Source organism: Stylophora pistillata, chromosome 2 (assembly GCF_964205215.1).
Source record: "Stylophora pistillata chromosome 2, jaStyPist1.2, whole genome shotgun sequence".
Classification (NCBI taxonomy): domain Eukaryota; kingdom Metazoa; phylum Cnidaria; class Anthozoa; order Scleractinia; family Pocilloporidae; genus Stylophora; species Stylophora pistillata.
This window is the reverse complement of record NC_142520.1, coordinates 26,190,058-26,205,416: the sequence shown is the minus strand read 5'-3', so window position 1 is coordinate 26,205,416 and position 15,359 is coordinate 26,190,058. Positions and strand designations below refer to the sequence as shown.

Sequence of the window (15,359 nt, the reverse complement as noted above, 5' to 3'; positions counted from 1 at the left end):
TAAACAAAAAAGAATAGTGGAATCTTTCTGTCTGCTTCCGTAGTAACACAAATAAAGCCCAAATGGCGCCTCTCAAGTTAAGCAAACAAACCGGCAACCAGCGGGGAATGAAAGCTGGTCGAAGTAACTAAGCGCCATCAGGGTAACTTATAATTTATTCAGCCTTCATAGGTAGCCACTTTTTGGCTAAAGTTTGGAGTATCACTTCATCAAGGTGTCTGCCAAGAAAAAAAATTGCGATTTCAAACATGGAACTACGAAAAAAATGGTCCACAGTCACATTTAATTGTTTTTATGATAACACATACAGTAACTATTTTACCGAACTGAAACAAGTGAACAACATACAACTCTGCGTTAACCTTTCAAAGTTAAAACTATAAGAAGAAGCTTAGTTTTAATCTTATCCAATAACTTTCTTCAGAGGCCTTCATTAGTTGGCAAAAATAACTGCCATTCGCTTTTATCGATGCAATTAGCCTTGTTGGCCCAGTAACATGAGTAAAAAAGGTAGTTTCCAATCAACGTAAGATTTAAAAGGCTAATCGTCGTGCACAAAAAAAGACTGATAACCATGCTCACCATTATGAGATCTATTCCAACACTTCTTCGCTGCCTATTACAATCTGTCTAGCTACAGCTAGTATCTCGCTGTTGCCCGCAATGAGTCTTCTTGGGAAGTTACGAATCACTATATACGCTAAATAATTGCAGTTCCTGTACTGGACCGACATCACAATACAGATAACATGTAAAAGCTTAACCTACGTTTATAAGCTAAGTTTTCTTTCAGTCTCTTCCCTTTAAGTGTAGATCCTACATATTAGGCTTGCGTTTCACAAAAAAAAAGGACCAGAAATACTGTTAATCTTTCAGTACGTAGAGGTTATGATTGCGCACAGGATTTTTAGAAACACGTATTCAAATGAAACTCGTTACCATCTAGTATCAAAGCAAGTGATTCATTCATTACTTTGAAAACACGCCTAACTACTAATGACTTATAGTCCTCCTGTGTACTTTTACCTATCTACAAAAGATTGTAAACTCTCGCTATTTAACTATCACACTTTGACATGATTTTAGTGTATGTTATGTGGAGTTGGGAGCTACATTACAATTGGGGCCCAACTTCTGTTTTTGTTTTGTTTTGATTTTTTTTTCATCCCGTCATACCACATTTTTTATACCGATTGATTTTAATCTAGTTATATTTTTACGTGATGGATTCACAAGTTAAAATAAGCTAAGTGCTCTCTTAATTCGCCTTTTTGACGGTAATATCTGATACTACATTTTAGTGTGATCGTGTTCCGCCCAGAAACTTAAAGCCACTATAATGTCAATGTGAGCATTTTGCAGTAAGGTCGTGCAGTGCAATATCACGAGAATATTTGCGACCAATCTATGCGTTACAAACCACACTTGCATCCTCATGATGGCCACAGTTATGGCTTTCCCAGCCACTGAACCGACAATGAGACAACATTGTCTCTTCTCCTTGGCAGTTGACATCATCCATCCAGATTGGACCAGACCCCTGACCGTAAATAGCGCTATGAGGAGCCTGTGATGCATTGGAAAAGCCAAGCTGTCGGCAAACCACATTGGCGTCCTTGACATCCCAACCATCATCGCACACTGTGCCCCACGTCCCGTTGTGATAAACTTCTACGCGTCCGTAGTTTGCTCCACCGCCGATTAAAAGGATAGTTGCTGCGTAAGTAACGTAATTAAAGTGATGCGTGAATAAAAGATACGACTAATTGGTTTTAGAGACTAAGCTGCCTCAACGACGATCGTATCATCTTTTTAGGCTGAATAATCATATCCTTTCCGAAAATGCCCCAGCAAATACTGGGGAACTGATCCAGTGATTTTTCTCAAGAGACATTCCCCATGTTTTTCAAATATTACGTCCAAGTTAGGGTTGTTACAACAAGAAAATTTGAAGTTAACGTTTTAATTTGCTTGTACAAAAACACCTTTGTAATTGTGTTTTTCTGTTACCGGTCTTATTCTTTTTTCTCTTTAGAATTTACCTGAGCAGGGTGAACCGGGCGAACATCTACAGTCATATGAACCAATTGTATTGACACACTGGGCGTTCAAATGGCAAGAGATTGATTCCGTCTGACACTTATCCACATCTGTTAAAGCAGGATGAGAGCCCGTCAGATTTAGAGTTTTATTTCAAAAGTAGTAAAATACTGTATTAGATTGATAAACAACCTCATGGAGGATGATCGAAGCGATCTAGAAGGTGAGTAGTGAGTGATAAGGTCTTGAAAATAGATTGGAGCTTGCTGGTGCAGTGCTTTAAAAGCAGAATAAATAGATCTGGATAAAAACTGTTTACGTTTCTCCAAAGTTTGCCAATTAAAAAAGCTGCAGCAGTCTTCATAGCTCATTTCTCCTTTGCTTTAACACCAACCGAGATGCCCTTCTTTGGACTTTTTCCAAGGATTCGATATTCTTTCTTTGGTAGGGGCTCCAGACGGAGGCAGCATATTCGAGTATAGGTGTTACTAACGACTTAAAGAGGCAAGAAAACGCATACCGATTAACGTTTCCAAGTGATCGCCTAATTATACCTAACACTTTGTTCGCCTTGTTTACTATGTAGGAAACGTATCTTTGTGTCGCATTTTGCGACTACCCAGTTTGAAATCCCTTGAAAATTTCTATTGCGCTTTCTAGAATGTCAAATAAGAATAGCCGTATGGTAAAAGAGAAATCTAGCAATTGAGTGAAGATAAATTACGCCTGAAAGTGCGCAGAGATCGACTTCTCATACAAGCAGGATGCTAACAGTCAGTTTTCAAAGCAAATTTGCGACCTCTTCTGAAAGCGCAAGAGCAAAGTGAGAATGATACATTGTTCAATTAAACTTTCTTCTTTAAAAGCCATATGGTAAAAGTAGGATTTGAAAAGTAGTTTATCGGTAAACGAATAGAACGTAAGCCTTCCTCGACATTTTCAGCCCTTTTCCTTTATTGTTTGACAATCATTTTCTAATAAGCTTTTAAATTTAGCGCCAGTGTTTCAATGAAAGTCCCAAATATGTCACTGAATTCTGGGCGATGTTGCGAACTTACTCGTCGTTGCCAACTCTCTCTATTTTCTTAGAAATCATGACTTCGTCATTCCTAGATTTCGGACTGTTCCTTATGGGAAACACAGCCTTACCTACTTAGGCCCTGTTATTTGATCCAAATTAGATGCATATATTCGAACGTCTGAATCTTCGGGCATCTTCAAAAAGCTTATCAAACCGTTCAAATTCACAATTCTGCTCGACAGAACCTGTAGAGACTGTTTTTTTTATGTAATAATTGACAACTTATGACTCAATTGTTAAGATTTTCTTTTTTTAGCATAATGTTTACAATTAGTTACTTAATTGCAGTTAGGTGTCCCCCATTAGTGTATTTCTTACGCTAGAGTTATTGACACTTCTATAAAGTTCTTACTTACTTGCTTAGAAATAAGATAAACAAGCGCTTTCGGTTTTGCCTCTTCCTATGTTTGGGCACTCAGCAATTTTTAAGATTGAATCTGAGATTTGTCACTGCATATGATATATATTTCTTGTGTAATTTTCCGTCGATAAAGAACGTAAATGACCGACCTACAGCTCTATCTTCCTCAAAGACCACATAAATTTGTTTTCTTACCTTCCTCAGCGAAAATTTTCAATTTGAACTCTCGAGAGACAAACAGCAGCTAAAGAGTCTAATTGGAAAACTTCAAGCACAACTCAGTTTAAAACAGTCGGTCAGCGATATCTCCTGAAAGAAGGAGCCGAATAATGAAGAGATGTGTAGAGATGCACCAAAGATAACTTTGTGTCGTGTTTGGAGCAATAACCTATCATTACACGCCCACAGTTTGTTTGAATCCAAATTTATCTTTCTAAAGATCAGCCAAATACAATTGTTTAACTTAGTGAGGATTTATGCAAAATTAGTAAGTTGGCTTTCAGAAATCAACCCCTTATAATCCTTCATAAAACTTAGCTAGTATAAACTCCAAAGTATGGTACGTATGTATATGGTAGTATGAACTCCTAAGTGACAAACTTTCGCCAAATGTTACTCGGAAGAATGTTACACTCTTGCATCAGTGAAGGACTTAGAAGTTCGGCCTATAATAACCACGTCGCTTCGACAGCATCCAACTGCATACCGCGCTTAGGACAGATGAATCGAATCAATAATGCCTTTGACAGACAAAATCTTACAGTAATAATCAACTCCCTGATCTTGGGCAAGCGATTTTGCTGTTCTAACGACTGGAGCAACAGTACTGAGTCTAAAACGATTCACGTCTTTCAGAATTTTGCATGTCGCGTCAGTAACAATTAAAGAAGATATGATCTGTCTCCCCCTTCCTTAAAGCTCTAAGGTGGCCAGCATGCAGTGCGTTTAAATGCATGACTAGGCGTGCACGGAGTCATATACTGTTTTCCTTATGCACTCAAGGTTGTTTGTTTTTGGTTTTGTTATGGTCTGTTTGTTAATTTCCCTTATGCGTTCTGGATTTATTGCTATTTGTTTTCTTAAGGAGCGTTGCTCAGTTTCTCTGAAATGTTCTGGAATCAGTTTTCTTTTTCTGGCAGCCAGGTGTTTTTTGTCCCCAGTTGTTTCGCCATTAATGCAGCTGCTTTGCAGCATTTTACCATTCTCACTTTTTTTAAACATCTCATCAGCTCTCCTCTTTCTCATGTATCCCCTCGTGTAGACTTCTTTGTAAGCTTTATGTTTCTTACTGTTATTAACCGGATTGTTTTCATCTGCATTTAAGCACATTTGCTTTTTTTGTTAACTCCAAAGCTCTACTTTCTTCTGTGGAAACACAATCAATTTCATCCAAGTGCCCATTGTCAATATTTAGCCCATCTGCATTCTTTGGCTCAACAACAGTAACGGGAGAGAAAGTTGGATTTGATTCAGCAATATGAATTGATTAGTTAAGACAATTGGTTACAGCTTGAATTATATCTTTCCAAATAACCTTGCCATGAATACTAAGTGTTACTCTGTGAATTGTTGAGGGCGATGTACTTGTTAGTTTCGGAACAGGTAGCTCGTGTAGCTTTCTGTTATGTTTGTTCTGGTCTATTATTTCTTCGTTGGTTAATGATAATCACTTAATAAGTTTCTTATTTCAATCAGTTTCACTTAAGCACATATACTAGATATTGCATTTCATATTTCCTCGCTATAAGTTGCTGTTGATACTGCCAAATTTTGTCTGCTATTCACAAATCATCTGCTATCGGCGAGTTACCTACAATCATTAGGAGCTAAACCGAAGTAAGTCTTTCTTTATTTTACCTTTAAGATATTTCGCTTTTTGGTACCACATAGATTTATTTCTTGCTTTCAGTTGACTTTTTGACCGCTTCGTTGTTAATTAGGTTAGTGTTACATTTCTCAGGGACATTTTCATAGTTTGGTTTCTGCTGTATTTTCTTTTGGTTCAAACCACACAAACTCAGCCACATAAATTCAGCAACACAAACTCAGCTACAACCATCAATCCTAACTTCACAATCTTCAACCTCTACTTCGCCCTTTTTTTCTGTGATTTCACACCAATCTCTTTATTTTCGCTTGTAATTTTGATTACGTACCTCATTTAATTAAACTGTGATCTCTCCTGTGCGTTCCAATCGTCTTCTCTGCTATACTAGTAACGTTTTGAAGTTACATACCTAAATATTGAATGCCAACACTGTGCACATGAAATTCCGGTCTTAGCTGATAAAGTCTACGATTTCTTACCCATTTCGCAATGTTTCCCGGTGTATCCTTTCCCGCAAACACACACATAGCTGTTCTTCTCGTACTGTGCAGCGCATGTCCCATTGTTCTGACACGGCCAACTGATGCATGGAGACTAAACGGGTAAAGGACAAAGCTACAGCGCAGTGAAAGCCTCACATGCATAGAATGGGAGTGAAAGGGGATTAACAAAAGTGACCAAAAAAATTCGAATCACACACATTTGTTTGTTTTTTGTTTTTTGTTTTTTCCATTTATACAGATTAGCGGCCACGGCACAGAAAAGAAGAAAAACAATGAATAAAAAGTTTCTGGGAGGAGAACAATTCCTATCGAGTGATACTATATTTCTAACATTGATCTCAAGATAACCAAAACCGAATTGTCCCCGCTTTTTCTCTTTGTTTCTTCTCAACTAAGGGCCTCCTCAAAAATCGGAAAGATTTTCTTGATAATAGAGTTCTTGCATCACCTAATTTACACCACTCGAACACGATCTGAAAAGTATTTGAGGCACATGGACAGAAAAATTCCAAATGTTACAGTGGTCCAAAATTGATCGTGCAAGTCAAGACTCTAATATTGACAGGAAAAGTCCCTCTCGTTGATAGAAGAAGTCTCTTAAAAGGCTATGCATAGAAAATTTATTTTACGCAGAGGCAATCTTACTTTCTAAAATTTTTGTTTAGAATATTGCGATTTCGAACTTACCATGATACTAAAGTGGTGGTGACTCTGACTGGCAACAAACCTGTCTGAGTTGTTGTAGATGTCCGAAGGAAGTAATTCACAAAGCATTTTGCCAATGATATCTTGAAGAGTAGCCAGGTTGAAGGAGAAGCATGAAGGTATGTTGACACAAGACAGTCCACACTCAATGGCTTCCATAACATAATCTGAAGCAATGCGGGTGATGTTCAGGTACGAAAACTTGTGAGCCTTGAAGTTGGCATAGGCCAGTCCTCTCTCGGTACCGCGACTGAATGTCTTTCCACTCACATCGAGAACTTCTGTTTGTTGAAATTGAAGAGAAAAAGAAAGTGTTAAAATAACAAACTACAATTCCGAAAAAAGTTTCGTAACTTGTAAGCACTTGCTTAAGAATTCTTGCACACTTAAGAGCCCATGACCGAAAATATCGAGGATCGCTGGCCAGGCTGAAAAATCGAAAATTCTGATAATTTTCCTGGAAAAACCTTTTAGGGAGATATATGAGAAAAAAATATTTCAAAGTCTGAAAAATCAAATGTTTCCAAGAAAATGGGGAAAAACGAAAATTCGGGTTTTTACCTAATTAATTATGCAAAAAATACAGTAAAATTGAGCAACTTTAGTGTGCTAGTACTGAAGGAGGATGTTTCGTAAGAAATCGGGGATGTTTTTACTTGAAAATATAATTCAATTGATTTTTATTTATGGCACTTTTAGGAGCTTTGGTTTAATTTTAAAAATTACAAGATTTTTAACAAAGTCCTCTCAAACACTTGTTGCAAAAAGCGAAAATTCGAGCAACTTCAAGCCTTCAAAACGCGTCTTGGTATGTGAGAAATCATGTCAAAATGCATGCTGGCACAAAGTTTGGTCCTTATACTAAAGTAATATGAGATAAAAGATTTGGGTAATGCGGAAAAGTGCCGGCAAAATACAAGAGTTTACGACGCAATGTGGCCAAGGTCATGAATTTACATGATACAAATCAGTTCTAGAAATCGTACTTGAGAGCTACGAAGGAAAGAAGATAGTCAAAGATGGTTAAAACAATTATTTGATATGGAAATGATATGAAATTATACAATAAAAAATCCATAGACATTGCTGAAGAGGGCTGTAAATTGATGTGTAGATACGAAATTTTCTGTTAATTTGAATTGCAAAAGACTTTGTTATTGTTGGCTCGCTATTTCAACAGCACTACCTACACCTAACTATAGATAAGGGCCGCTGTATATTTCACCATTTTTGCTGACTAGGTGTTTATCATCGACATTATTCTTACTTAAATAGCTACGTTTTCTGCAACTGCGATAATATTTCTTTTGAAATATCTTGCATATCTTGAAAAATGTTGTGCGAGTAAACAGTCACGCAACACCGCAAGCTTCTGCTGTGTAGTTTTTCACCTAAGATAACAGCCCAACTATTTTTTATTCTATTTACTCTTATCTTTTTCGGAAAAAGGGCCACATTTCTGTCACAAAAATTGATAAAAAGGACTTATGTCACGGTAACAATTATACCGTGTTGCAGTCTGGGCGATAATTCTCTATGATGTAATCACGGTCTTTTTCTTAAAGGTAAACACGTGCGAGGTTTTTCACAGAGCATAAAAGAAAACGATATCATTCTGTAGCTTTGCTTCTCTTCTTGGGGGGGGGGGGGGGGGGCTTGTGGTGCAAGGTTCTGGGATTCGTGAAGTGACTAGTGTTAGACAGTCTTGGGGAACGCGAAACTTTCCCCCCACGCAAAAGAAGATTAATGACATCAGTTTACTGAACAACTTCAGATTTTATCCTGGTGGAATGAGGGTGTGGCAGACATTTGATAAAGGCCCCGGCAAATGCATCTCTTTGGAAGGAACAAATGGTAAACTTTACGTTATATTCTCTTTCCAGTTTCTAACTATAATGAAGCATGATCTGAAATCATAGCTTCTGAAATCACCGGAAACGCGTTTCAGTCCTTGGAAAAATTTGTCAACTTTTTTTTAATTAAAAAGATTGAAATAAATAATAATGATAATAATAAATTGTTCTTGGTAGGGCTACAGCCCACTCAACCCCATAGCTCCGCGGTCCCCGTATTAAAGGCGCAAACCGGAAATGAAAAAGTCCCCTTCGAACCGCACTTGGCAGTCAGCCTGAAGTCAAACAGGATCAGGCCGGCGAGATGTTGTTCGATAAAGACTCATTAAAGAGTTTATACAAATAATTTAAAACGAGATATATAGGACTGGATGCTTTAGAATAGAGTTTTGACGAAATAAAGGATCGTGTCCGCTTTACTCGGCAACTTCACCTTTAATCCAACGTGACAATTGTCACGCAATTAAAACATTTTGCTTTTTCTCAAGACAGTATCGAGATAAAAAACGAAAACCTCATTGGCTTGAAAAAGAATTAAATGCTATTAAATACTGGTCATTACTCTTGTACATTTTATGTTGAAGCCGTCAAAAGAACCCTTCCTACACCAGAACCGTTAGGCGGTACGATTTCTACTACTGATTTGCATCATGCAAATTCGTAACCTCTGGCCACAGTGTGTCGCAAAGCTTTATGTTTTGCCGGCACGTTTCTGACTTAGCCAAATTTTTTACTGCACATTATTTTAGTAGAAGGACCAAACTTTGTGCCAGCATGTAGTTTGACATGATGCCACACATACCAAGACACGTTTTGAAGGTTTGAAGCTGGTCGATTTTTCGCTGTTTTAGAACAAGCATTTGACAGCACTTAGTTAAAAAATCATGTAAATTTTAAAATTAAACCAAACTCCTTAAAATGCCACATATAAAAGTCACATTAATTATCTTTGAAGTAAAAATTCTTCCGCTTTCTTACGAAACATCCTCCTTTAGTACTAGCACGCTAAAAGTTACCCAATTTTACTGTATTTTTTGCATAATTAATTAGGTAAAAACCCGAATTTTCGTTTTTCCCCATTTCCTCGGACACATTTTATTTGTCAAACTTTGAAATCTTTGTTTTGAATATATCTCCCTAAAGGAGTTTTCCAGGCAAATTATCAGAATTTTCGATTGTTTTAGCCTGGCCAGCAATTCTCGATATTTACAGTCACTGCCTCTTGACATACCGTTTGAAGCATCTGCCACAGAACATGTTACCACAAATACATAAAAATAGTTCCTGTATAGCTGCATACTTGGCCTTGGCTATAAGCGGAGTTTACCATGCGGTAACGTGAATTTGGAAACCACCAAATGATTCACAAAGTGAGGTAAAGAACCGTTTGAAGGAAGCACGTAATTATTTAACAGGTGAAACGGAAATTATGACTCGATCAGTTAGTTAATATTTTCCTCGACGTAAAACGGCCTAAATAATGTAAAAGTTTATTTTATTCAAATTTGCATTTCGTGTATTCCAGAGTCCTCAAACATAGTCTTCTTGTCACCCCCATCGTTGTCTTGTTAATGATATCCAAGAGCAAAGCTTTATCTTTCATGTAAAACCGGCAGTTCAAGGATAAAAGAGACACTTGCACTCAGCCTTGAACAAGCTGTAGTCCTCGCTTATTTGGTCACGTGCAGCGAGCTGCGGTTTCTAACAAAACTTGACGCCAAGAAGGAAAACAAAATTAACAATAAATTAATGTGCTTTTTCTTTCCCATTTTTCCTTATTTTCCTTACTTATTGTTTCCTTTCAACTGTTTTAAGAATTCAAACGGTTATATGGTAAAAGAATAGTGGATATTCGATTCAAATTTGGAGCGGGAGGAGACAACTCGGGGAATAAAACTTACGCGGGGTCCCATACCCTCCGGAACCTCAGCAGCACAAGTCTAATTTAGGGGGGTGAGGGCAAACTGCGGTAGCCCAATACCGAGAAAAGGTAAAATACAAGCATTTCTGAAGAAAAATGACTAATATCCTTGCTATTTACAAAATTAAAACTTATTTGGCAGATAGCTCCGCCAAATTAAAGTTTGTTCGAAGGTTCTTGCGGCTAAGATGTTTGTTCAATGAACTTCACTAACAATATAGAGCCGGCAAGTTCCTGTCATCAGTTATTAATTATTAATTATGCCTGTCATCAATTAATATTTTGCAGAATTTATCTATCATTTTAGGCAATTGTACCGCTGCTGGAAGTTTTTCCATGCACATCGATGACTTTCGCTTGCTGAAATTGTGGGAAGGAAAAAGTGTTAAGATAACAAACTGCAATTAAAAACAATATCGTAACTCTTAAGCACTTATCACAAATACAGAACAATATTTCCTGTATACCTTTCGAAGAAAACGCCCCATACCAAGCCGTAGTTAAGAGCAGAGTTCACTTGCGAAGTAAAAATGGTATCTGTATTTTTGATAATAAAAATTAACGGTAAAAAACTACGACGTTTCGAAGTCTGCATGACCTCATTATCAAGTAAAATGTTAAAACTGATGTAAAATTGTAGCTCAGAGATTATATACAAATAAAATGTGATAACTTCATTAGAATAATGATCTGACATGCTAAACACCAATAACAATGAACGCTCATTATTCTAATGAAGTTATCACATTTTATTTGTATATAATCTCTGAGCTACAATTTTACATCAGTTTTAACATTTTACTTGATAATGAGGTCATGCAGACTTCGAAACGTCGTAGTTTTTTACCGTTAATTTTTATTATCAAATGTATTTCTAAACATTATCTGTATTTTTACCTCGCAATCACCCGATTTCTAACTAATATTAGTATGATTGACGCGAGTGTAACGTGATAGATAAAGAAAATTAATCCTGTTGGCTGATGTTTTAGAAAAATATATCATCTATTAATTGAGAACCTGCTTAATATGATATGCACTCTTTTGGACTGCTTTCCTTGGACCATTTAAGGAGTTGAAGATTCGTACCTTTAGATGCGTGGTCAAAAGGATAGATTAAATAAGGTTTTTAGCTCAATATTCTTCATTTTCCAAAGACGTGTCCTGGATGCCTTTTTTCACATGGTCAAAACATGACTCAAAAAGATGAAAACGATAATGAATATGTTTGAACTTAATTGAGGGAGAATTCGAAACTAATACATACAGCAACAGCTATCAATTCCTTCATTTCTTGTCTAACCTATCTCCGAAGTACTGATAAAAGTACAGTGAACAGTGACATTCATCGATCTTCTATTAGTGGAACAACTGACGTTCTTTTCGGCAATTTGGAAACCACTTAATAGTTTAAAAAATTGTTGAAGAACCGTTCAAGAGAGCACGTATTTATCTAATAGGTAAAAGGGAAGCTGTAATTTGATGAGTTTGTTAATATTTTCCTTGACGTCAAACTGCCTAAATAATTTTAATATTTCGTTTGGTTACATTTGCATTTCGTGTCATTTGAAGCTTTCTAACATACTCTTGTTATCACCTTCTCTCCTACGCCTCTTAATGGTGTCTAACTGCAAAGCTTTATCTTTTATGATAACACTGACAACTGAAGGCTAAAAAGGAAGAAAGGGGCCATTACACTCAGCTTCGAACAAGCTTTAATCCTTACTTTTTTGGTCCCGTGCATCGAGTTTAGGTTTATAATGAAACTTCCACCAAGGAATATAAAAAATTAAGAATAGATCAAGGTGCTTTTTCCCTTATCTTTCTTCAGTATTTTTCAACCATTCTTTTAGCTTTTTTCCGAGTTTATCTTATTCTGAGGCCAGTCCTCTGTCGGTACCGCGGCTGAAAGTTTTTCCACGCACATCGATGACTTTCCTTTGTTGAAATTGTGGGAAGGAAATAAGTATTAAGATAACAAACTGCAATTAAAAACAACATCATAACTCCTAAGCACTTGCTGAGGAGTTCTTGCATACTTTACATACCGTTTGAAGCATCTGCCACAAAAAATGTTATCACAAATACAGAAAAATAGTTCCCGTATAGCTTCCGAAGAAAACGCCCCATACTTGGCCTTAGTTAAAAGCGGAGTTCACCTACGAAGTAAAAATGATGTCTGCATTTGTAGTTTGCAATCACCCGATTTCTAACTAAAATTAGTACGATTGACGCGGGTGTAATGTGATAGATAAAGAAAACTAATCCTGTTGGCTAATGTTTTAGAAAACATATCCACTATCAATTGAGAACTTGTTTAATATGATATGCACTCTTTTGGACTGCTTTCCTTGGACCATTTAAGGAGTTGAAGATTCGTACCTTTAGATGCTTGGTCAAAAGGATAGATTAACTAAGGTTTTCAGCTCAATACTCTTCATTTTCCAAAGACGTGTCCTGGATGCCTTTATTCACATGGTCAAAACAAGACTCAAAAAAAATGAAAACGATGATGAATTTGTTTGAACTTAATTGACGGAGAATTCGAAAGTAATACATACAGCAACAGCTATCAATTTCTTCATTTCTTGTCTAACTTATCAGTGAATATGTATAAATACCTTGTTGTGAATACAAATTTTCTTTGAATTAGACTAACGAACTCGCAAGTCTCGCTTAAAAAGAAAACACTTACTTTCTAAATTTTTTTTTTTTTGGCCTTAGCTTACAAATCCTCAATTTAGCAAAATGCAACAGAGCCGTTTGAGTGAAAAGCGGAATGAATTTTCCGAAACGGCTCACGTCAATCTGTCTGCCCCGGCATATGTCAGGATTGAACGAAAACACGTCATTTCTTTAATTCTAATAGTAAATTTCATATCCTGTCAGAAAACCTCTTTTTTAGTAAATCTTTGACCAATATCTCAACTGTGTTGTAATAGTAGGGAATCTACATTCTTTGTCTCATTAATAAACTTTTAATGATGGATTTATTCTACGACGACACCGTTCCATTTTTTTTTCCCGGCTCTCGAAATAAATAAGTCATTCTGATTCCTATTATATCGAAGTATTTTTGCCTAACAGATAGAGAAGCCTCGACTGTACTCTGCCCTGTTGTGAAACACGCAGGAAGTGGCTAGAGCATGAAAAAGTGAAGGAGAAACACGAGACGTGGTTGAGTGTCCTCCTACATTTTTTTGGTGCTCTAGCCGCTTCCTAAGTTCTTTACAACAGAACACAGCACAGTCAAGGCTTCTCTATTTGTGTTCTAGTGATGAATCCGTTAAACTCCCAATTTTCACGACAAACTTTATGTCCAATTGTTTGCAACATTTTTATTATTTATTCTGGATTATATTTTCTTTAACGCTAGTGTAGTAAGTCGCTATCACGTGAACTAGTGGTTGTATAACTTGTCTTATTATTAATATGAAGGTACCCGGTCAATTTGCCGCCCCAACAAACTCGCCCCCACAAAACTCGCCACTAATCAGAGTCAAATCGCCACCGGTGGCGATTTGTCTCAAACGTTATGCGTGGCCGTCTCATATAGAACTTATATCAAATGAAAGCGTATAAAACTTACATCAAACAAAAGCTAAGAGGTAAAAGTATATTATGCAACATTAAAAGCACGTACTATACTAATACATGTTAGCTTTCATTTGGTGTTATATCGGCTAAAATCACTTAGCGAATAATCACTTGGCGAATATTACTCTGATTTCGCTTCTTAAACTAACCATAGTCTTCGTGATATCAACATGCTTTAAGTTGTTTAACGTAACATAATTGAGACGCTACATATAATTTATGAGTCTGGTTTGTCGCGCTTTAAAACACAAGCAACCGCCTAGGAGCAGACTTACTGGTTTTCTCCCTTTTCCTCCCCCCCTCCCTCCCCTCCTCCTCGGCTACATGGTACATGTAACAAAGGAGCAAACGAGCTACATCTGCAAATGAGCCGGCTTGTTTGATGAATGGTTTATAGTAGTTGTCCTTTATTCTTTTTTCACGTTCACAATCGTCCAAAGAACCTAAATGCAACTGGTTGGGGTTTAAAGTAACACTGAAACTTTAAAATTTAAGGTGAAAATGGGTTGCACTGAAATAAGTAACGATCAACGTCTGATTTCCCTCAATCAGAATTTGTGCTACATATCATGTTCCTAAGCTAAAATTCAAAAATGAAATCATAGAGCCAGATAACTTAGGCAGTAAGACATGAGTTGCTTGACTGTGGAGCAAGCTGAGTGTATCTTTATCTCATCTACCTTTCTAGAAGATTAGGGCGCTCTTCGTGATACACTTGGCTACACCTCATGTGCCGCATTTTTGTTCTTACCACATTTTGTCATCATCTGTGATCTGTCACTGAACATATGCACGGTAAATGAAAATCTATTTGCTAAAAAATTTCCCTTCAAAGTTACATAGTGTTTCCTTGGTGAATTAGAATTTACTTAGCCTATGAAAATGATGCAAATCTTTGTTTATCTGGGAATCGTTTCCTCTTCAAAAGAAAACACTTCCCAGCTTTGAATTCTGATCAGACTGACCTTTGTAGAAATATATTAGTATTCTAGTTAAATGCAAGTACATGTATTATCAATAAAGAAAGGACAATTTTAAGTTGAAATTTACAAGACATGTTTTGACATTCTCATGTCATCTTCAGTTGCGAATGAGCTTCTAACGGTTGTGCATTTGAATTTATATCAAGGTACGTTACAAATTGCGTGTCGGGGCTTACGTTACAATTTGAATATTAAATACGCGAAAAATGTAAATAGCGCGCGCTTGACTAGACCAAAAAAATAAAAAATAAAACAAATAAAATAAACAAAAGACCAAGGAACAACAAAATTAAAAGGAAAGAGACAACTCTAGATGCTTCAATTGCTGATTAAGAATGGGTTTTTCCCACTTTATATGGAATGCTTTTTTTTATCTTAATTTGGTATTTTGAAGCGGCAGAATCTAAGATCGTGAAACATTCTGTATTACAAGAGTCAAGACAGGCCCTTGATGAATGCAGGTGCTTGTAAACATACCGGTGAAGTC

The 15,359-nt window shown here is 36.7% G+C and overlaps 1 protein-coding gene and 1 long non-coding RNA gene across 3 annotated transcripts; one reads left to right on the top strand and one right to left on the bottom strand.

Annotated features, from left to right (window-relative positions):
• Window positions 1-264: 264 nt before the first annotated feature.
• On the bottom strand, window positions 265-12,494 carry LOC148738060 (scavenger receptor cysteine-rich domain-containing protein DMBT1-like). 2 transcript variants are annotated; one of them, XM_088749960.1, is made up of 5 exons: window positions 12,341-12,481; window positions 6,501-6,799; window positions 5,790-5,904; window positions 2,043-2,150; window positions 265-1,716 (listed from the first exon to the last, which is right to left on the bottom strand). In XM_088749960.1, the coding sequence occupies exons 1-5, from the start codon at window positions 12,420-12,422 to the stop codon at window positions 1,406-1,408; spliced, it is 915 nt and encodes a 304-aa protein (XP_088606086.1). In that variant the 5' UTR covers window positions 12,423-12,481; the 3' UTR covers window positions 265-1,405. The 2 variants fall into 2 exon arrangements, with proteins under 2 accessions (XP_088606086.1, XP_088606087.1); XM_088749961.1 differs by lacking the exon at window positions 2,043-2,150 and having other exon boundaries at window positions 12,341-12,494.
• On the top strand, window positions 7,795-8,535 carry LOC148738061 (uncharacterized). Its single transcript, XR_015996930.1, has 2 exons — window positions 7,795-8,083; window positions 8,293-8,535. It is a non-coding gene; the product is annotated as an uncharacterized LOC148738061 (long non-coding RNA).
• Window positions 12,495-15,359: the final 2,865 nt, after the last annotated feature.

Bases quoted from the DNA above. Each gene is read 5' to 3' on its own strand.
- LOC148738060 (XM_088749960.1), bottom strand. From the start codon at position 12,422: ATGGGGCGTTTTCTTCGGAAGCTATACGGGAACTATTTTTCTGTATTT. The intron at 6,800-12,340 runs GTATGTAAAGTA...TTCAACAAACAG, and splicing joins TGTGGCAGATGCTTCAAACG to AAGTTCTCGATGTGAGTGGA. The intron at 2,151-5,789 runs GTAAGAAATCGT...CTGCTTTAACAG, and splicing joins CGGGAAACATTGCGAAATGG to ATGTGGATAAGTGTCAGACG.